The 22,103-nt window shown below is 39.2% G+C and overlaps 3 protein-coding genes across 14 annotated transcripts in view; 2 read left to right on the top strand and 1 right to left on the bottom strand.

Annotated features, from left to right (window-relative positions):
• The first annotated feature begins 432 nt into the window (after nt 1-432).
• Nucleotides 433-3,946, top strand: brcc3 (BRCA1/BRCA2-containing complex, subunit 3). Its single transcript, XM_088435742.1, has 2 exons — nt 433-1,515; nt 2,666-3,946. Exon 1 carries the CDS (start codon nt 530-532, stop codon nt 1,310-1,312), a length of 783 nt encoding a protein of 260 aa, XP_088291868.1. The 5' UTR covers nt 433-529; the 3' UTR covers nt 1,313-1,515; nt 2,666-3,946.
• Nucleotides 2,148-21,714, bottom strand: LOC148411439 (cilia- and flagella-associated protein 44-like). Of its 2 annotated transcripts, XM_088435740.1 has the most exons (34): nt 21,573-21,714; nt 20,786-20,925; nt 20,426-20,588; nt 20,111-20,213; nt 19,816-20,032; nt 18,461-18,575; nt 17,942-18,106; nt 17,572-17,727; nt 17,436-17,483; nt 16,208-16,307; nt 16,018-16,112; nt 15,726-15,926; nt 15,049-15,159; nt 14,802-14,951; nt 14,489-14,680; nt 14,230-14,372; nt 12,085-12,364; nt 11,791-11,846; nt 11,477-11,639; nt 10,660-10,790; nt 10,320-10,525; nt 10,106-10,247; nt 9,838-10,015; nt 8,747-8,988; nt 8,446-8,659; nt 8,176-8,379; nt 7,351-7,543; nt 7,154-7,267; nt 6,620-6,750; nt 5,688-5,804; nt 5,409-5,610; nt 5,165-5,325; nt 4,943-5,077; nt 2,148-2,871 (listed from the first exon to the last, which is right to left on the bottom strand). In XM_088435740.1, exons 1-34 carry the CDS (start codon nt 21,591-21,593, stop codon nt 2,593-2,595), a joined length of 5,268 nt encoding a protein of 1,755 aa, XP_088291866.1. In that variant the 5' UTR covers nt 21,594-21,714; the 3' UTR covers nt 2,148-2,592. The 2 variants fall into 2 exon arrangements, with proteins under 2 accessions (XP_088291866.1, XP_088291867.1); XM_088435741.1 differs by lacking the exons at nt 20,426-20,588; nt 20,786-20,925; nt 21,573-21,714 and having other exon boundaries at nt 19,816-19,992; nt 20,073-20,194.
• Nucleotides 21,715-21,804: 90 nt separating this feature from the next.
• Nucleotides 21,805-22,103, top strand: part of pum3 (pumilio RNA-binding family member 3) — a 31,051-nt gene continuing 30,752 nt past the window's right edge. For 7 of the 11 annotated variants that reach the window (XM_088434444.1, XM_088434446.1, XM_088434437.1 and 4 more), the window contains exon 1: nt 21,805-21,886. The gene's annotated coding sequence lies outside the window, so the exon portion shown is untranslated. The remainder of the gene's footprint in view (nt 21,887-22,103) is intronic. The other 4 variants (XM_088434445.1, XM_088434442.1, XM_088434447.1 and 1 more) reach the window with 3 other exon arrangements.

Below are 22,103 nucleotides of genomic sequence, written 5' to 3'. Positions count from 1 at the left end.
TATTTCAGTACTGTTGGTGCAACCCTGTTTCTGAGTGAATAGGCAGGCATCTAAAAATCAGATTTAAGGGGGAAGAAGATGAAATTAATTGGAAAAAATCTAAAGAAAAATATAAAATATTTTTTAAGTATTTTTGTCTATTGTAATGTAACGAGAGTTTTTCAAATAACTGTTTAACTATTCCACTTATTATTCAGTGTGTTATAACGGTTGAATTTATATTAGGCAACTTTGAGTCAAACTCATAAATTAGTAATCATATTTTAGCAAAGAAACGTAACGATAGCACTGCTCACGGACTTATTAATGCAACTGTAGGAAACCCACTGTGGCCTTTTTGCTGTAGGAACGGGAGATGATTTGAATTCAATGTATTCCAGATTGGCTGAGCGGAACTTTGTACTAACCCTTAAATCACCACGGACTGCTCTCAGTGAAACACAAGAAAACACGGAAGTAGACCCAGGTTGGTTTTATCCGGCGTTGTTTTCGTCAATTTCATTTAGTAAATCGCTTTGAAGAATAGACAATGGCAGTCAGCGCGGTTCATCTGGAGTCGGATGCTTTCCTGGTGTGTATGAATCACGCCTTGAGCACGGAGAAAGAAGAAGTGATGGGTTTGTGCATCGGAGAGGTCGAAGTCACCCGGATCGTCCACATCCATTCCGTCATTATCCTCCGCCGCTCGGACAAGAGGAAGGACCGAGTGGAGATCTCACCGGAACAGCTGTCTGCCGCCTCTACGGAAGCCGAGAGGCTGGCCGAGATGACGGGCAAGCCGATGCGGGTGGTAGGCTGGTACCATTCACATCCGCACATCACCGTGTGGCCATCTCACGTCGACGTCCGGACTCAGGCTATGTACCAAATGCTTGATCAGGGCTTCGTAGGTCTCATCTTCTCCTGTTTCGTCGAGGACAAAAACACCAAGACGGGCCGCGTCCTGTACACCTGCTTCCAGTCGGTCCAGGCCCAAAAGGGTTCCGACTACGAGCGTGTGGAGATCCCTATCCACGTCGTCCCTCGCGAGGCTATCGGCAAAGTTTGTCTGGAGTCGGCTGTGGAGCTGCCACGAATTCTGTGTCAGGAGGAGCAGGATACGTACCGCAAGATCCACAGCCTGGCCCACTTGGACCCGGTCACCAAGATCCATAACGGATCTGTTTTCACCAAGAACCTGTGCAGCCAGATGTCGGCTGTGAGTGGGCCGCTGCTGCAGTGGCTTGAGGATCGCCTGGAGCAGAACAAGCAGAGCATCGCGGAACTCCAGCGGGAGAAGGAAAGGCTGACAAAAGAACTGAGTGCCCTCTGAGTGCGGAAAGGATAGAAGAAGTGGAGATGAGGGATCTGATCCCTTTCTTTTTGGACCACTGACCACTTGACATGCAAGCAGAACCTGTCCATGCATCAACAAAGGAAAAAAATGCCTTTGGACTAATGGGTATCCCCTTGTAGATACTGCATACTGTACATGAAGTCTATGGGCACTACTGCTCGCTGGAAAAACAAATACTGGTATTTAGAACTTCAAAGTATTTTGACATCCTGTTTTTAGTAACTATAATAAAGACGTTTGGAGACTATATATGAATATAATCTTCAACAACATCATTACAGTAAAACATGTCGGTTTGGTTATCCATGACTTAAACTTTATGAAATTCAATTAAAAAAAAAAAACACCACCACGGTTTTGAGGGGAGGTGTATCACTGACAGTGGTGTCAATAAAATTTTCACAAATTGTTACGCCGATAAAATGGAAGTTAGACTGTGTAGTCCATTTAACTGTGGTCCATGTAATTGGGTCTAATTGGTCAACCACATCCTCCTGTTTACCCACATTAACAAAGTATGACTTAAATTCATCTAAGTGTTAAAATAAGAATGAACTAGCGCAATAGTAAACAAACCTGTGAACCAGTACATAGCTCGTTTTTTTTTACTAACCTATGGATTACAAAAGAAATTAACAATATTATATATGTTTGCCATATAATGGGAACGTTTTGCACAACAACTAGGTAAAAGTCTGTCAATTTTTATGCTTGGTATACCAAGATTTAACAGTACACTTCAGTACAGTATACAGAACATGCTAATGAATGAGTACCATGCCCTAACGATGAAATAAAACTTGGAAAGAAATATGAAAAACAGATTTATTTCAGTACTTTCATTCAAAAAGTGAAACTTTTACATGTATTCATTCTTTACACGCACGAATGCTACATTCTCGTTTCTTTTGTTGACTTGTGAAATCAAAATATTAACATTGAACTTTAGGCATTTCAGTGTAATCCCATTAGTTCAAGAAGGAAAAAAGTGAAATCTACTGTAAGTTTATGCAACACAAAAGTGCCTGTGTGAGACGGAATAGATTTCATTCCAAATTATTGATCTGGGTTTGATGTGACCATTTTTTTTAGCTCTTCAGTCACATGTGGGATGCCATTTAAAAAAAAACATGTGCAAGTAAATATCACAGGCAGTCCTCTGTTTGGGTCATTTGTCAAGTGCTTTGTCAGAGGTAGTAATTTGCTTGTTAAGCAGGCCCAAAATAAAAAAAGAAAATACCAGATGGATTAAATTTTTAGTCATCGTTCTCACTTTCAGAAGAATTGTCTTCGATCGTAGCAGGTTTAAATATTCCTTCTTTTCTGCAGAGTTTGTGGACCACGGGAATGCCCCCAGGTGAGAGTGGCGGTAGATGAATATGGCCAGAGGGAAGCATGTGTCCTCCGGTGGGCCCAAGTTGAACAATGGTTTGGGATAGCCTATGTATCTGCTCGGCTTGTTTTCTCACCAGTTCCTGAAGACTCCAGATCTGACCTCTGTCTGCTCGTCTGCTGCAGGCCTGAAGATGCTTGCCCTGAATACACGTAGAGATGTTTGGCTCAGGCTCATATATCGTCACAACCATAAAATGCACTTCATACTACAGGGATATTTCAGCCATTTGCAGCATGAAAATCTGAATATTTTATCCATAATTCATTTGATAATTAGTTTTCATGTACAATACAACGTTTTGCACTTGCTGTGGACTGAGAATGAAATCAAAGGTAACGATCAAGCTGCAGCTTGATGGTTGGTCATATATTGTGTTTGCAAGCTGTGCTTTGATTGGTTGTTACCTGAGTACATGTCAATTTCAGTCGACAAAGTCGCAAAATGCTTTTGAAGGTACATATATATATATATATATATATATATATATATATATATATATATATATAATATTACACATATGTATACTATATTTGTACAGTATATATTTGGACAATGGACGATATTTGGGGCGGCACAGTGGAAGACTGATTAACACTCTGTGTTATAGTGCAGAGATCATGGGTCTGTTTCAAGCTTTTCTGTGTGGAGTTTGCAAGTTCACCCCGTGCCTGTTTTTTTTCGGGTGCTAGGATTTTCATCCCACATTCTAAAAATCTGTTTGGTATGTAAATTGGACAATTCTAAAAATATGTTTGGTAGGTAAATTGGACAATCTAATATTGCTCTTAGGTGTGTTTATGAGACTGAATGTTAGATTTTGTGTGCTCTGTGATTGGCTGGCAACCACTTCAGGATGTATCCCGTCCAATGCCCTAAAACAGCTGGAATAGGTCTTGGCATGCTAATGACCCTTGTGAAAATAAACTTAAGATAATGAAAGAATGAGCAATTAACTGTTGACGTTTTTCTGCTGAAAATGTCCGAATAACTAACCCTTTAAAATGTAATAAAAGATCTGCCATGCTTTGATTGAATTACATTTGTTTCATGTTTTTTTTTTCTTTTGTGTTAAAATGTGGTCGACGATGTTTTTCACTTTAATTGTTCGAGTCTGCAGTGATTCTCAAAGTATAATCGACTACATTAATCTGCTATAGTGGTAAGTTAAAGAATCGCTGCATTAGTAGTTGGTCATTTTTAACTTCATTACATTTTCATTTTAAACCCGGAGGGGGGAGTTGGCGTGTCGGAAAATGTAGTTTTGTTTTGTTCAACGTTGCAATTGTTCGTAAGACGTTCTTCAATTGTTCGAAGACGTATTTTTCATATGTGTGTGTGTGTGTGTGTGTGTGTGTGGGGGGAGGGGTCAACACGTCAAAAAACAAGTACGACTTTCAGAATGTCTTAAGAATAAATCCGATATTGAACGAGCCCTGACAAATTCCCTCGCAAATTAGCTGCCCATAAAACTCGCAAATGTTTACATCTCTGTTGGAGCTCAACACAGTGCGTTCAAGGTCAAACGTTCATCCAAATGTCACCAGAGTTTGCCAGACTTATTTATGTGTGTATTACTCTTGAGAGTATTGTATAAGAGTAGGTTAGGGAAAAAAAAAAACTTTTACGTGAACGTTGGCGCCCTTGAACGAGAGCAGCAACCTTTTCTGACACTCAACATTCACCCCTCAGTGGGATAGATGGAGGTTTAGGCAAACATTCAAAATTCCTTGCGACATGAAACATTTTAAGTGCACTTTATAAAATAAAGTATATGTATGAATCTAATGGTGCACTTCTAAAAATAGGTGGGTCACAAATAACCAAATTATTATTCAAAAAAAGAGTGACCCAATATCTTAGTCAATTTGACCTAACGTTCTAGTTTGTTTTATACAAAACTAACCAATTTTTGTGGTTGTCCTGAACAACGACGACACATTTTTGGTGTTGTTTGGTTCAAAACAACCCAGGTAGTGCATTGTTAATATTAAACTGTTTGTTTTGGTAGCCTGCCTTAAAAAATATTACATTTACTTTACGGTAGCCTGCCTTAAAAAAATATTACATTTACTTTTTAAGGACTGTAACCTTTGTGTTTTGTGTCACTTTTGATGAACACTAACATCTACTGTGCTACAATATTTTAGTGTTGTCCATGAAAGCACATACTGCAATCACATTTGAGAGCGACACGTTTGTAATGTAATTACAATTTTCTTTTGTCTTGTGTAAAGTTTCATTTCCAGCTCCTTCTTCTGTTCATAGAGACTATTCAAGCAGTGGAGACGCTCCGAGTTGCTCCTTGTCACATCCATCAGCGCTTCACGAGATTTTTGTATTTTTCTCTAAACGCCACACAAAGAAAAAAAAATATGTATGAAAGTGAAATCTATCCAGAAAAAGCACATAAGTTCATTGAAAGTTTATCTTACATCCCATTGTTGGATGTCTCTGGCATTTGCAATGTCCCGCAACATTTTTTCCTGCTTGTGCTCGGCAACTGTCTTGTTAAAACACAAGGTCTGCAGAATCTCCATATCTACCTCTCTCCCGAACCTCGTCATCATCAGCTGGTGACACAGCTTCTCCAGCGCTGCAACAAATTTCAAACAAATTCATGTGAATATTCTGGTTTTGGAAAGCGACAGCCTTAATATCTGTCTGCTTTGATCTTACACTCGATCGTATTGGTCATTTCTTTGCGTTCTTTGATGAGCCTGATATGCTGCTGACGGGCCTGGCGGTACACCTCCATTTGGTGATGCTTCTCTACCACCAATTCTTTCACTCGCTCCTGTAGCCGTTTCAACTCCATCCTAGTGACCACCAATGCCGGGCTGAGGTCCGAGGGCACTTTGCCATCAATGTCAATCTCAATCTAAAAAAGATGCGTGTTAACACATAGTTTCTTGAATGAGTTAAAAAAAAAACTTTGAGAAAACATGTTTTCTTAACCTGGTGCAGCCGAAGAGGAACCACAACATCTAGTTGGTTCATTTTCTGCTGTTTCTCCCTGTTGACCTCCTCCAGGTCATCCTCTGCAGCTTTAAGACTGATTTTCACTGCTTTAATCTGCAAATCCATAGCTCAAAAATGAGTCGATAAAAAAACGAAACATATCAAGTACATTTTCTGACACGTTCCTTGAGAAGTGTATCTAGAGTATTTTTCAAATACAGAAAAGGAAAGTTCAAACTATTGAAATTTCAAAATGTCTTATTAATTTGTTGCGTGCTCTATTACTTCACTGCCCAACAAAAAGACATGTCATTTTTCAAATCAAGTTTATTTTGGAAGGTCTCCATTCATTCCTAAAAAGGCTCCTGGAAAGTAATGTTAATATGAGTAAAGACAGTTCAGACACTTTTTTTTTTTACAGTCATTAAAAAACGACATCTTTTATCATCTATGCTAAAACTGGTTGTATAACACGAACATTTATTTAAAATTACAGTGCATGTCTCATGCATATGTTAAGTGAAGTGTTTGGCTGGGAAGTGGAGTGATAGGACGAAAGCTCATTTAATGAAATCTTGCGAGATTAGAATGCCACAAAATTTGTGGCACAGCACAAGATCGTTATTCTATGGAGCGACATGCCTCGGTGGTAGAGGGGTCGTCTCCCAGCTGAAAGGCCGTGGGTTCGATCCCCGACCATCAAGACCATATCTAAGTGTCCTTGAGCAAGACACTGAACCCCCATTGCTCCTGATGCTGCGTCATCAGTAGACTAGTTAGTGTAAAGCGCTTTGAGTACCTATGGTAGAAAAGTCCAAGTCCATATTGGCTGTTTTTGGCAAAGGGGCACGCTGGGATTGGCTTTGACATTGGACAGTAAATATTTGGAGGAGGGTGGATCACTGCACTCAGGGAGGCCCTGCTCTGACCTTCTTTACGAAGGAGTCACACTCCTTTTCCAGATGTTCAGCATTTTTCTTCTCCTCTGCCAAGAGCTCCTCCAGGTCCAGGCGACGTTCACGCAGCTCCAGTATGTCATCAAACAATTGTTGGTCACAACCTGTGGCACGTGAATATGTTCAATAATATTTCCCCAAACGTTTTCGCCACCCATTTCCACAAAAAAAAACAAAAAAACATTGGTGACACGGTAGAAATTTTGATAACTGATTTTCCTGCCATTTTAAACGCCCTTTTCTTAGACCCTTTGATACATGACCAGTATGTGTAATATTTGTTGGGAAAAATCCACAACACAATGCTGTTGCTGGCAAGGGGATTTTTTTTTTCACAAACCAAACTGAGCACCAGCGCAGTTATTATTAGTGGGACTGAAACTGAAGGATCCTTTAGGATTGGTTATCTTCAATATATGCACTCCTGGTTTCAGTTTTAAGTTTTTTATTTCTTTTTAATTTAAATTTGCAGGTTCCAATGACCTAGATAATTAAGAATCTACTTACCTTGAGGGCATTCCTCCGCAGCGCCATCTCCATCTAATCCGTCCCAATCATCATCGTCGTCATCGTCCCAGTTTTCGTAATCATCAAAGTCATCATTGCTGTCTTCATCCTCCTCTGCAAATCGATTTGATCATTTTAATTTACTGCATGAGAGGACATAGAAAGAAGTCACAATGTGTGATCAAACATCTCATCACCTTCACTTCCTTCATCCTTCTTCTTGGTACGTTTTATCTTCTTCTTGTAAACCTTGGTCAGATATTCTTCAAAATTGTTGTCATCACCCAACAAGGCATGAAAGGCTGCAGTATTTGCTTTTTCTTTTTCCTGACGTTTTGCAATGTCTTTACGTTTCAGTTCCAGTGCTTTCCGGGACTTCTCCAGCTCAGACTGTTACGAAAGGGACAAAGTGAGTTAGGCGATATGCAAATAGAATGTGTTTAACATGAAAAAGCTTTGCTTTGGTTTACTCCACAACAGATTGCCATAAAAAGACCAGCAACTAACAACTGTTTGACTCATCTGTTGATTATTTTGTTGATTAATTAATCAAATGAGAAAGAAAAAGTTTTCATTTCCAATCCTTAATTCAAAATATTGATTACTTTGTGGATCAATTGATGAATGAGAAAAAACAATCTGTTATAATTTCCAATCCTTTATTCAAAACCAGGACATTATTTTACATTTGACAGGGCAGAAAATTGAGAAACAAACTATTTATGATTCAGGTGCCGGTTTGATCAATAATATCAGACAAAAGGCTTTTATAGTCATCGTTGTATTCCTAAGTAAAATCTAACAATCTAATAAATGACTGCTTTCATTAATCTGAGAACGATTCCAGTTGAAAAGCTGAAATTTTGTGTATTTGGACAATTTCAAATGATCAAAACAATTGATTGAGCACTTCTTGCTACAAACAAAATACAATCATGTATAGCTAAAGTTTTAAAGCGTGAAATATAATTTCATGCAGCTCACAGTTTAAATAACACATTATGCCATGAATGATTTCTCACCTGCAACTCATCCTCCTCCTTTAGACGCTTGTCAAGCTTGTCCTGCAAAACCTTCTCACTCTTGTCCACCTCCTTGAGAAGCAGTAGCTCCTGATAGAGAGTCAACTGGCGGAGATTACCAAGTTTCAGCTTCCAGTCCAGCATTTGCACCTTCTCAAGACACGCCATGTGCTTCTTATCAAAGTGAGTCACAGAGCTCTTCATCTAGAAAATACATAAAACAATCAATTCATGCATGGCTGCTATCTCGACCTGTTCAATCAAATGCACCTGCTCAAGTAGAACGTTCTGCATGTCTAGCAAGGCTTCCTGAGTCATGTTGTGCAGCTCTTCCTCCCGCAGTTCTTCTCCTTCCTCCAGTGTGGTCTCCTCTCCCGAGAAAACCGATAGATCTTCTATTTTCTCCATTCCTTCCATTTCCTTTTCCAGCTCATCCACCACACTCACCCCACCCTCTTGATCCTCGAGCTCTTTATTCTTTAACCTGTATGAACATCACAGATAGTCTCTTTCAACTGGATTCATCACTCTGGAGTCAACTTCGTTCCAACTATTGACACGTCTCCAGCACCTTTTCTCCTTGAGGACCTTGTATCGCTCGAGAATGACTCGGGTGATTCCCCGACTCCTCTCTGGTACTTCCTCGCATCGTATAGTGGGCAAAGAGTGTGGATGGGAGTGGAGATCTGATGGTAAATGACTCTGGACTCTCTGGAGCTGTTTAGATTGAGCTTCCAGTTTTAAAATTAGCTGAAGTTTGAAGTCCCGCAAGGCCACAATCTCTTTGTTCATCTCAATCTGTTTTTCATGTATCTGATGGGATGGAAACAAGTTTTATACACATAAAACAATAGTATTTATAGAACAAAAACCTGTTGTCATAACAGCAGCAGTTACTCAAGCCAGAGTGTCAAAGATGAAAAGCTGGACGGCACCAGGACCCAACATGATTCGTACCTAGTGGCTAAAGAAGCTAACTGGTCTCCACGACCAATTGGCAGCAGAAATGAACCAGCTGCTAACAGCAGGGACCCTTCCGCAATGACTAACCCAAAGTCAGACAGACCAAATCATGGACCCCCAGAAGGGAGGAACTCCATCAAACTATTGACCTAAAACATGCCTCAAGAACCATATGGAAAAAACTAACAGGCATCATCATAACATCCAAAATAAGTATACACAAGAAGCAATGCATGAGCAAAGCAGGACGATTGCCCAAGACTGAAAAACCAGATGCACAAACCTGTGCACGACCTGGATTGGTTATAAAGCCAACAGCTTAATGCTGCACGCATGGATACTGGAATGCTTGGAACTGTATAATATCAAAAATGTTCTTAGAACCTTCATCAAGAACTCAACAAGGCTGTTTTTTTCCATTATTTAATATTTTCCTTTTTTGTAGTCTTTATCTATGGAGGAATTTCATCAAATTATATGGCAAATATTTTTTGTTTTTAATAAAATCAAAATATTTTGCATGAATCTTCACACAGTAGGCACTTTTTGCCCAGATAACATATTGGTATATCCTGGCCTCTTATGTTTTGCGACCCAATGAGAATATGAAGGTTTTTACAAAGGTTTTTTTACAAATTTTTGGCTGGTACTGTAAATACATTTGCAAAGGCTGAGTGCGTGTGTGCGCGTGAGATTTACATTGTCCTCCAGGTTTTTCATCTCAACTTCTTTTCTGTCTCCACTCATACGTAGATGTTTCGGTACGACAAAGTTTTTGTCTGTTTTGAGTTTCAAATCTCCAATGCTCTCTTTGGCTTCCCAGATGGCCTGCACATCTCGTGGATCCTCACAATCCTTTTCTGGCTTCTCTGCATAACTGAGACGACCAATGCAAAATCATAGGGTAAAGTGCATAGGCTTTAAACCTTCCAGCCCAGTTCAGTGATGTTGTCCAAACCGCACTCACAGTTCGTCCCACTCCAGCTTTCTCTTTGCGATCTTAGCTCGCGCTTGTTCAGCTTTCTCTGCGGCTTTTTGAAGCCTTTCAACGTGCCGATCCGTAGGCAGTGTCCCAGCGCGAGTCACCGAGCTAGGAGGCGCTTCTTCCTCTGATGAGCACACAGTACCGATATGCTTAAAGTATTTCGTCATACAAAACAAACACATAACAACTGTCTCACCATCTGTTTCACTACTGTCTTTTTCAGATTGGCCACTGGATTTTTGGCTTTCAACCAGAGAGGCTTCGTTTTCATCCGATTTGTTGGAGCTGGTCTCATCTTGGAGCTCGGTTGAGGAAAGACTCGGAATACTGTATGTGGAGACGCTGTGGTCAGTGCGGATGGCGAACACGGAGATAGTGTGAGACCCTGAAGAGTCACTGAACCTGAAAGTACCAAAGACCAACATGGCTTTTCCTTGAGTTTGTAGGTTGGGAATACTCTGATGTCATTTTGGATGTAGATTTGCCAGAAGTGAAAGGTTAGTACAACCCTAGTTAGAGATTAGTCAATGCAGTACCAGTCTTGTAGCTTTTTGAGTGATAGATGGGAATGCTCCTCTCGCCAGCTCATCTGGTATTGGACTTCGTCTAATCGCCGGACCCTCTCTCTCTTAGCTTGCTCTTCAAAACGTTCGTCAAGCAGAAGTTCCTACTTACAAACATGCATGCAATGAAGCACAGTGCAAGAACTTTAATTAATTGGTTCGATGACTCGATTTATATTTAATGCTCTTTGTGAAGTAAGCCAAAGGAGAGGTGGAATTAACCAGGGGTTCTCAATTTTTTTCTTCAATGATGTTACCCGTGTGAATTTTTTTTTTTTTTGCCATGTACCGCATGACTAGCGCTGGAAAATTATGCCGGTAATGATAATGTGCAGACATAAAAAAATATATAACATTTTGCAAAGGAAGCCACTACAACATGTTGCCTTATGTTCAAATTAATTTGCCCTTAATTTGAAAATGTACTGTCCCTGTCATGGCATTAAAAATCAATAAATGAGATCTGCTGATAACAATCTCATATACTCCCTAAGGTGCTTTCACATACTCCCAGGAGTACTCATACCCCAATTTGAGAACCACTAGTATAAACGACATACGTGATTCATGGATTTCATTAAATTCAACTTTTCTTTTGATCAAAATGTAACATGGTCCTTTTCAAATTTTAGGCACGTTTATAACACTGAAAGACAATGAAATGTTGCACTCTATTGTTACAGGATAACAAAATGGTGTTGCTTGTGAGTCACTGATGCTTAATAATTAAAGAAAAAAATTGCAGTCAATTGTTCCAATCAAGTATGTGTGTAAGTGTATGCAAACATACCATAGGAGTCAGTTGAATGTGTTCTGGTAGGCTAAGGTTGTCATTCAATAGTGTTTTAAACGTTTCCTGGAGTGAAGCAAGTCTTTTTCGTTTGGCTAATATCTTCTTGTCAGCTTCCTGACGCTGGCGGTCTTTTTCCAGTTTCTGTTTGGCTGTCTCAATGCTATGGGGAGAGCAATTAAGTTACATTACATTATTTCAATTTCAAAACATGAAATGTTGGGTTCCATAAAAGAAACATCATTTGATTAAAAAAAAAAAAAATAATAGATACGACCACTGCAAAATGCCATGAATGTGTATTCATACTCAACCTGTACGCTGTTGGATCTTCAATGTCTTTGGAGGGCAATTCGTTCTCAAGACCCACCTGTTCAGAAAAATGATACCATGTTAATTTTAAATGATATTTTCCAACATGAATGTGTCAACATACAAGCATTTTTCATCCAGTGGTGTGGGGTTTATGTCCCAGGAATGCTGGTTTGCTTGGCATTGTTCCAAAATGTTTGGTGAGGAACAACTTCATGCAGAAGGCCAAAGGAGATGTACCGTAACAACTTTTTTAGAATAATTAGTTGTGTTCATCCTGGAAAGTGTTCACTCACCCTTGGTGGAGGAACTGTAGCCTTTTTTCTTTGCAAGACTTTCTGCAGCTCCTCGTGAGGAAGTAGGCTGAAGGAGAAGATGTTCCCATCATCCCCTGCTGTCAGCACAAATTGGTCATCATAGCTACAAGAGATGTGTAGCAGGTGTCCGTAATTGCTGTCATGAATGCTCAGTTCCCAGTATGCCTGCATGGAGGTTAGGGTGAGATCGTCGGGTTCCAAAGGATATGCTCTGATGGAGCCTGAGTGCATGCCACAGAACATCAGCTGCCTGTTGGAGCTGAGGCAAAAACAATCAAGCATAAGCATGACCCGATGACATCTGTCTCCATCATACCTGCTAATTAGGGGTGTAACAGTTCATTAAGTATCTCAGTTTTAGGGTCACGGCTGAATACGAGTATAACAGGTAAAAGCAACAGAAAGTCCAAAGAACGGATCTTCCCAGGATTGCACTCTTCTGCAAAGAGACACCAGATGTTCTTCCTGGTACAATCTTGGCCCTGGAGCAATCCATCCAGTCTGGGTTTGAACGCCCCAAGTGCCCTGGTTACTACCGGTACCACTGTTGTCTTTACCTTCGTGTACCTTCTTCCAGATGTTGCTATCTCTCTGAATCACTACATCTATCACAAACGCTGTTTTTTGACGTTTACTGTATCCATCGTTAAGATATCAGGATGGTTGTCTGTCATGAGTTTGTCAGTCTAGATCTGGAGGTCCCACAGAATCTTGGCATGATTGTTCACAACCACTTGAATAGGTGTCTGCCATCCTGATTCTGGCACCTCTAATTCAGGGGTCCCCAACCTTTTTTCAACGCTTGAGATTTTTATTGTGAACCTTATACCTAAAATATATCAATCCATATTCCTGCTACCTGATTATGCCGCTACATGAATGCCTTCCCTTCTAGCATCTTGCACCCTGCTGTAATGTGTTACACTATCTCTGGGGCTTCTGTGTGCGGCCTTCAACTGGGATCCTGTCTGAAAAATTAGAGCTCCGGCCACTATTGATCTTGTATTTAGCCTGTGCTGCCACGATTAGCGCCTCTAGCTACTGATATGTTTTCTCAATGCTAGCCACTCCCTCAATTTGGCGGTGGCACATGCCATGCAGAGGCTTGTCTTTCCATGACAATCCATTCAGCTACTTCTCCTTAATGAGCATCTGTTGTCTGAGTAGTTCATCTTGATGTCTTCTTAAAGGCCTGTTTTTTCCTCCTGGATTATGCCTCGGACACTGACTTTACCACAGCCCCCTTCTTTCCGCTTTGTGTACAGCCTCCGGATGCTGGACCTTGGGTTTAGCTCTCCATGCAATGTAAGGAGATTCCTTGTTTTGATATCAGCGGCTTTCATCTCCTCCAGGAGCCGAGGAACTATGCCAGCAGGATATCCACTTATTGGCAAGCCAGATATATATTTATGGCCTCCATCTTATTCTTGCCATTCAGCTGACTATTCAGGATCTGCCTTATCCTCTTTAAGCATTTGGCCCAGGCTACCCTGTGAGCTTGGACCACTTAGTCCTCACTCGTGTTACAGGTGTGCAAAAAAGTTGTCGTAAGCTAGTCTATACATTATGGTACATAATATACTGGCAAAAAAAAACTAACTTTGTGCCTCTTGTTAGCTGTTAAGTACTGCTACACTAAAATGTGGGCAATAGGAGTGGGCAGCCAGGTTTCTTAAATGCAACAGCCCACAACATAGCTATTTTTCATAATATCTTTTTCTATATTGCCTGTCTTTTTGTGTTACGGATATGGCATTCGATGGCTCGGCAATGAAGTTTGAGTCATTAGCATTTAGCTTAGTTGTGCAACAGCTGGACTGGAAAGCTTCGTTTGTATTTAGTTTCCTCCTCAACCTATGGCATCAATCCACAGAGATCACACTGGTGGTGTCTCTCCAATCTCCTATCTGTCATTTGAAATCTTTTCACATTTTTTGATTACTGCAAGGTGGCAAATTGTTTTAAGTGCATTACAGGCACCTGATTTGAAGTGCAGATAATTGCAATTCACAAGCACATTCATTATATAACTGAACCAAACCGTAATATCCCGGTTTGGAATGAATACAAAAACAGTTACACCCCAACTGCTAACTCGGTTCTACCACAAAACACATGTAATACCTGAAGGTAATTGAACAAATGGGGTCACTATCAGCATTATCGATAGCCAGGAATTCAAATGGCTCAACCGGACAGTTTTCTGAATCCTCATCCTGAGTCTCGGGAAACTTACAGTGGTACAAGAAACCAGAGTCATATCCTCCCTAAAGAAGAGTAAAATGTTAAATTCCACAGAAACACAGAAGTTTTAGGCACATTAGCACATCCAAAAAACATCTCTGATAAAAACAACAGTTGATTTGTGTTTTTGTATACATACCACAGAAAGCCAAAATTGGCCGAGCTCTGAGTAGAAGCCCCAATAAAGAGGACTTGGAGGGTCAGGGATATAAATACGGGGCAACTCCTCCTCTTCCTCTTCCTCCTCGTCATCATCAGGGATTTCACTTGCCTCTCGTTCCTTCCTTCGCTTTTCCTTTAATTCTTGTCGCCTCGCTATTTCCTCCTCTCTCTGAAACCCATGCATATGCAGAAACTCATACAATTGTATGTACACAATTACACATATATTCACATCACATGAATATTATTAAAAAATATTATTCAAAAATATTAAATAGAATTTGTGATACCCTGATTCGAGATTTGATGCTTTTGAAGCAGAAGCTTTTTCTGGGCAGTTCAAGCAATTGGTAGGATTTGTCTGTGTGCGCGGTGTTAGGGTCAGGACACGGTACCTCTACAACATGACCGCTTAGACACACAATTAGCAGACAGTTTTCCTTCAAGGTTAAAACAAGGGATTTGTTTAGTTACATTTTCTCCGATGAAAACAACCTCATTGTGCTTTCTTGCAAAATGAAAAACAGACTTACTTACATGAGATTCGGGTGACCACTGAAGCAATTGTACTGGTCCAGGAACAGAGACAAAACCAATTGGGTCATATTTTTCTCCAACAGTGAAGAAGAACACGGTGCAGTCTGAGCTCTGAGGATTAAGACAAAAGTAAGAGTTCTATAATGCTACTCTAACATGTAATTTGCACAGCTTTTTGACTTGAACTTGACAAAGAAAATCACTTCATTATTATATTTGATCACAATTTGGAATGAAGTGAAATAGTTCAAATGTACACATACAAAATGTAATTCATAGTTTGTAATGTAAAACATGATGCAGTTAAAAATGATGGTCAACCACAATGTGACAACAAATACTGCAGAATTATTTATTATTCATCCAAAATGGACAATAAACATGAACTTCGCCCATGGTATTTCATATCAGGCTGCTGAGATTTGCCAGCCAGCAGTCGGCTAGAAACACCCACTAACACTATCCACAAATTTGACTATTTTCATAAACTTAGACTAGAATTTAAATTCTTGTGTGGCTGGAATTCACCAAATCGACATATTTTTGTCCAAATGATCTATTTTTGTCCGACGTAATTCTATCGAATGTCTTCCTATTGATCTGGACGTAAGAAGCTAACAGCCACAAGTAATAAATAATTCGTTGCAGAATAATCCATTGAACAAGTGCTTCCTTACCCCTGTGGCCAAAATCGTTCCATTGCGATCATATGCAATGGCGGTTACTGGGGCATTATGGGGTTTGAAAGCTTCTTTGAGGCGCAGCTGGGCCTCGACATGCCTGGTAACGATTTGAAGGCCTGAGGGGTCAAAAAGCTCCAGTAAGCGCACAACCCCATCTTCAAAGCCAGTCACTAGTAAACTTCCAGTCTGATTCACCTGTAGACGGACAAAAAAAAAAAAAGGTTTTTTTTTTCTCTCTTTCGTTATTAAGAAAGAAATAGCAATCTTCTTGGAGAGTTACACATACCGAAGGTGGGGCCCAGTGGAGAGCAGTTCCACCTTGCGTGAAGCTGCTATAGGTCAGTTCTGTTTTCGCCAAAAAGTCAAAGACTCTGACAAAACCTGGACAAAAAAATAGGAAGGTAGAACACCTGTTGTGACAGTGTGTTGGAAGTATGCATGTATGTACGTTGTTCAGAACATAACAAGAAACTCACGGTCTAAAGCAGTCGTGGCCATGAGATGACTATTCTTTGATACATCGAGGGCACTGATTGGCCCAGCGTGGAAGGAAAACAGGCAAGCGGGGTCAGGAGTCTGTTCACAGAGACGTCAAACACATCTTTTAATATTTGTGTGGGCAAATGTAATAGAGTACAATACATACAGTATGTGTCTGTATTTGTTTATGTTAAATGCATGGGGTGTTTTTTTTTCAAGATCTTGTAATACAATCTAGTTTTCAATTCGAAATGTATTTGGATTTCTAACAGAAATGGGGATCAGAAGAAAACAGTACAGATCAATCGGTAGACTAATTAAAAGATCTACAGTATAAAGAATAAAATATAATGATTTATATGTTTGTTTGTATGTTTTAAAAACAAACTAACTGGAGGTTGTGTGTGAAGTGGTGACATGTGCGTCAATTCCTTGCGAAACTTTATTGCATTGCTCACGCAAACGTTGCCTATAAAAATTGAATTTGCTTTGATTAGCGTGACAGGTCCATAGAACTAAATTATGAAAAAATTCCATTATATAATTAAGGATAAAATACTATGTTGTAGATTTATGTGTTATAAACAATGATACCAATGATACTTGTACACAACTGTCGTAAAATGGTTAGGAAAAATAAAGTTCAAATAATATGTTAAATATTGCCAATGTTTGAAGGGCCACAATTAGATGATGTGGGCCATTAATCAATCAGGCCCCATGGCTGATGGACAGTATAAGCTCTGTTGTGATAAATGGTATTACATTAAAAACTGGAACTGAAATATAAATGGCATATTGGTCACTGGTCAAAAACGCTTTTAAAAAAAAATGGGCATATTTTATAACTACTAAACTTGGGAGTGATCAACAATGTCATTGATCGGTTCTGCAAATGAGATGTTATGTGAATGTTTTAAGGGATTACAATATGCCTTTTATTCAAACTATGGCAAAAATGCTTAACCTTACAAATATGCAAATATTTTTGTTGCTACTCTACTAACAGTATACAATTGCCACAACTTGAGCTCAAATCAGTGAACACTTATTTTTAAACTGGTTGATTGGCAATTGTGATCAGCCCCAAAAATTCTGATCTTATGAGTCAAATAACATATACAGAAAATATTTTGGCATGTAAAAATGTAGAAATGATGAAAATACATACGTTTTCACTTCATTCAATCCATTTTAAAATGATCAAGAACGGAGGACACTTACTGAATATGTAAATGAAAGATCCACTTTCCAAATGGCTCCATAGGAATCCTACCAGACCACAGAGAAAATCGCATAGTTCAAATCATAGGCGCGACGCTTACGTGAAAAATTTTGTAAGTGGCTGACGACGGCTGACCTGAGCAAACCAAACGGCAGAATCCAGCTGGGAGCTTTTCACAACTGAAAAAAGGCTAACATGGCGCCCAACGGTCATCTCATTTATGGGCTCCAACTCAAATTTGCTGTTTTCACTGCTGCTGTCAGCAGCGTCGATGGTCTCAAAGTCCCAGCCCTGCAGGGTCAAAGACAACACCATAGACCAACCGGTCACAACATCGTGACCAATACAAGATTATCAAAACTTCTGTCTTCATACAAATACGATCATGATCTTGTGCTGTAAATGAAGTAACCAAAATAATCAATGGTGCAGTTTAGCAGGACTGAAATTTCAAGCACGATCAAATCTGATAGCAGGATACAAAAGCAAGACATATGTATATTACCCGGATCTTTCCATCAGCGCCAAAGGTCAACAACTGTCCATCCTCCAAGGCAAAAGGCTGGACAACCCCTGCATGACAACATTGACCCCCCTTGCTGCAGAGCTCCACTTTAATAGCATTTCCATCCCACAGCAGCAGGTTGCCCCAGTTTGAGCCAGACACTACCTGTAAGGATCGGACAGTGGTCAGATGATCGTTTGTTTGTCTTCAATCACACAGATGACTTGTCTTACCAAGCATGTTGGAGGAACATGATTTTACCTTACTGTAGATGGAAAGCTTAAAGGCTAGATTTAGACTGTCATTATCAGGTATTGACTGACAAGATCCCCAGTGGACCTCGATAAACATTCTAATCTTATTTGTTAGATGTAAGTGCAAACTAACATATTAAGAAACTCATACGATTGGATTACACTTGCTTAACAGCATGTCATCATTGTTACAGACAGGTCCTGCTCCCAATCTTAAGACTAATCATCTTCTGACACAACAACAACAGATAAACAAAGTAAATACCTTTCCATCGGGAAGTTCAATGTAGCCTTCAATATCTGTAGCGGCAGTTTTTCCAAAATGGCCTATTAGCCCCTCCAGTTTGAGACCCGTAAATGTGCTAGCCATTTTCCAGAACCTGGTGAGAGTAAGTATTGGTTACTTACGTGACTGACTGACCTAATAAGGAATTTAACATAATACGTGATGTAAATATATTGGTGCTGTCAGGCAATTAAAAATGATTAATAAATTGTACAATTTGCCATTGAATAATTGTGCTCATCAGGTTTCTGCAGCCTACCTGTCCAAGCTAGAGATGCACAATCTGTTGATCATTTTAAATCTTTTTTCTCTGGCGTTCACTCCATGCTAGGTGGGTAATCTTGGCTCTGTCTGTTTTGACCTTATTTTATTCTGTTTTTTTTTACATTGATTTTTACCTCTGGTTTTATTGCTATTTTTGTGCTTTATAACTTATATTTTTAGTAACTGTACAGCATTTTGGTCAACCCTTTGAGGTTGTTTTTAAATGTGCTTTATAAATAAACTTTGACTTGACTTTGACTACTACTGCTTGTAACAGGTATTTACTTGAGTAAACTTTTGGAATTAATGTCAGCACTTAGTAAATAGATTTTTAATCAAATACTCTTCAAATAGTTTTCATTGATCCTTCAATAAAATTATCCTCCTGTAAAATACAACTGTCGAACAAAACAAACTACCTGCTACCAGGTTTAGCGATGCCAAGCGGCACACACACACACGCACCGTACGCACACACACACTCATGCGCACAAAAATACTGTATTTTTCGGACTATCAGCCGCAACTTTTTCATCATGATTTGAGCCCTGCAGTTTATAGTCCAGTGCAGCTTATCTGCTGGTTTTTCACGCCGCTCGAGCAAATGTGTGTTCAAGGAGTCCATTCATGGAACAACTATGAAATAGAACTAAAAGATGTGAATAAATGGCTGTGCTCAAAAAGAGTTTTAAAATATATATGTAAAAATATATTAAAAAAAAGGTCTAAATTGAATAAGATCTTGTATTAAGTTTGAGACTTGTACATTTGACACACGATATACAGTATATATGATTGTATTTTTAAATTTATGATTGTATATTTTATTTATTTACAGTGTGTGCAATGTTCACTAAAAATAATCTATCAATTAAAAAACTTAAACAATTAAACAAACAAACAATTAAACAACGGGAGACAGAATGCTATCGAAATATTGATTTAGAGTTTGAACTGCTATTCAACTCTGCAGTATTCTGTAATATTTATCCATCCATTTTCGATAAATATAATGTATAAACAAGTATAGCCGTACAAACGTGTGTGTGTGTGTGTGTCATTTAATTTACTTGATGTGTCCAGATCCTGATGTCGTCAGTAGGCCTGGGTTGTATGGAGAGAAGGTGACTCTGTACACCTCTTGAGAAATGGCTTTGCACCTCAGCATCACCTCCTCCTGCATCCAGTTCCACACTGTCAGCATATAGTCAGGTGCACTGCCCAGGCTGGCCAGGAGACTCCCATCACTATTAAAGTTGACAGAGCAGAATGCAAGCTCTGTACCGTCTACAAATAAGTAAACACATGATCAGACACAAACCCTCACCAGAAATAATGATAATGGTGGATTGTAGTCCTCTTTACCTCTCAGGATGCGGTATGCTTGTAATGAAGGATATTTATATACTATCACAATGGGTTTATTTCCCTTCTCTGCAACTACTAAATAACATTTATCATGGCTTGTCTGTGAAAACATACACATATTAGACAATTAAAAAATAATAGTTGACCCGATCATGGTATCAAGGTGGAAATCAATGACCTTACAGACTTTTACACAACCAATTTGAAGTGTTTCTCTCACCATGACATACAATACACTAGCTATTTATGTTCAAACTGATTTTGTTTTTATAATCATGATTCATTCATGTGGCACTTCTCTGGAAGGCTTACCCCAATGGCACCAATTCCACCACCACTACAGGAGCGCAGATACCTTTGCTGCTTGCTGCACGCATCAAGCAGGACCAGCAGCTGACCAGCTATAAAAACCACAGTTCTTTGATCCAGCACCTGCAGGTTTGCTCTTCGGCCACAGTCGTACCCAAATGAATGTCTTCAAGATAAAGAAATTGAGGTGGAGATTAGTTCACTTAAAAAAAAAAAAAAAAATATTTGGTGTTTTTCATAACTGGTAACTTTTTTCTTCACCAATGAATATTATGTTTTCAATGTAATGTAGTGGGGGCACACAGTCAGGTGTGCTTTATTGTAGAATATTATTGTGGGTTGAAATAATGACAAAATGATTACGAGAGGAAAAGGAGGTTCTCTGGTATGTCAGATTCAGGTGTGATGAATGGCTTGGAGTAAAGCTCCTCATAATCGTAACACATGTCAATAGGTATTGACTTTTTTTCCTCCTCCTCCTCCTGCTGCAACTCTGTGCCTTCCTGTGTAAGACAGACATAATACTCTAATTAGGTAATTCATAGCATATATTAAAAACGTGGCTTTTCTCGCAAACACATCTTATAAATCATAACTCACCTAAGAAAAAGCTACACTGATGACTTGGGAGCTCACAAGGTTAACCTGTCTTATCAATGGTTATGTTTACATTGATAACAATAACTACAGCCATCTATTATTAATCCTGTGTACCGCCTTGTTTAAAATGTCAAACTTACGGTAAATGTAAATGTAAAACAATGAAAAACAGCTTAGCATTAACTTGAGTGTCTTCTTGTTCAACATAACAATGTAGAACTGTGGAACAAATGTTTCTGTTTCATAGTGTTTGCGTTTATTCATTTAATTTGGAGCAGCTAAAACATTTCTCCGTAACTTAAAAGAAGCCACAAAAGTCAAGAATGAATAAAAACAGGAGGTGTACCGATAATTCACCAATCAAGCCTATTATTGTGACGTCATTGTCAAGGTCAACTGATGACGGATACTTCTATTTGCAAAATGGAAATACAAATTACTCCATTTATTCAAATGATTACATGAGGATATTCACCCAGTAATAATCATTTTAAAGCAATGTATTGTTAAAACCGACTTATAAGTAATAAAAAAGTAGAAATAAACGAACCTGCGAGGCATCCTCAGCCATGCGTTAAATAAAGAAAAACAGCTTGTTCTAAAAAAAAAAAAGATATGTCGATTGATTCTACAATTTTTTATTTTTTTAATAATTTAAAACAGCTACAATGGACCGTTCGATTTCAAGTCAAACGTTTTTCGCCGTGAGTAAAATGTCTAGCATCAAAGTATTGACGCGCTAATACAGTTTCTTACGTCTATGACGTCATCGTTTTCGTCATAGTCAAGCATGAGACGGATACTAAGGAACGGGACTGATCAAGTGATCAAGTAAAGACAAACATTTTGAGCAGCAACAAAAGGGTGAGTCAGGCTTTGTCGAATAAGGGAAACTGAGCAGCAGAGAAATATTGTCTGCTGTTCTTACCAGTAAACTAGCTAGCACCGCTTTCTGATGTTGTGCATTCAGACTATGAAGTTTAAAGCTGTTACCCAGGGAAAAGATGATGATCATCTCCAGTCCAAATAGATGAGCGTGGGTGTTTGACTAAGGGGAAGAAAACGCGATCTTCTCAACGAC

This window comes from Hippichthys cyanospilos, chromosome 15 (genome assembly GCF_059441005.1).
Source record: "Hippichthys cyanospilos isolate Australia breed blue-spotted pipefish chromosome 15, RoL_Hcya_1.0, whole genome shotgun sequence".
In the NCBI taxonomy this organism is placed as follows: Eukaryota; Metazoa; Chordata; class Actinopteri; order Syngnathiformes; family Syngnathidae; genus Hippichthys; species Hippichthys cyanospilos.
This window is presented reverse-complemented; position numbering and strand designations above follow the sequence as displayed.

Excerpts from the sequence above, each read along its gene's own strand:
- brcc3 (XM_088435742.1), top strand. The coding sequence starts at position 530 with ATGGCAGTCAGCGCGGTTCATCTGGAGTCGGATGCTTTCCTGGTGTGT.
- LOC148411439 (XM_088435740.1), bottom strand. The coding sequence starts at position 21,593 with ATGGCTGAGGATGCCTCGCAG. Across the intron at positions 14,373-14,488 it reads GCCAATTTTGGCTTTCTGTG|GGAGGATATGACTCTGGTTT; the intron begins GTATGTATACAA and ends ACTCTTCTTTAG. Across the intron at positions 7,268-7,350 it reads GAAGGATGAAGGAAGTGAAG|AGGAGGATGAAGACAGCAAT; the intron begins GTGATGAGATGT and ends ATCGATTTGCAG.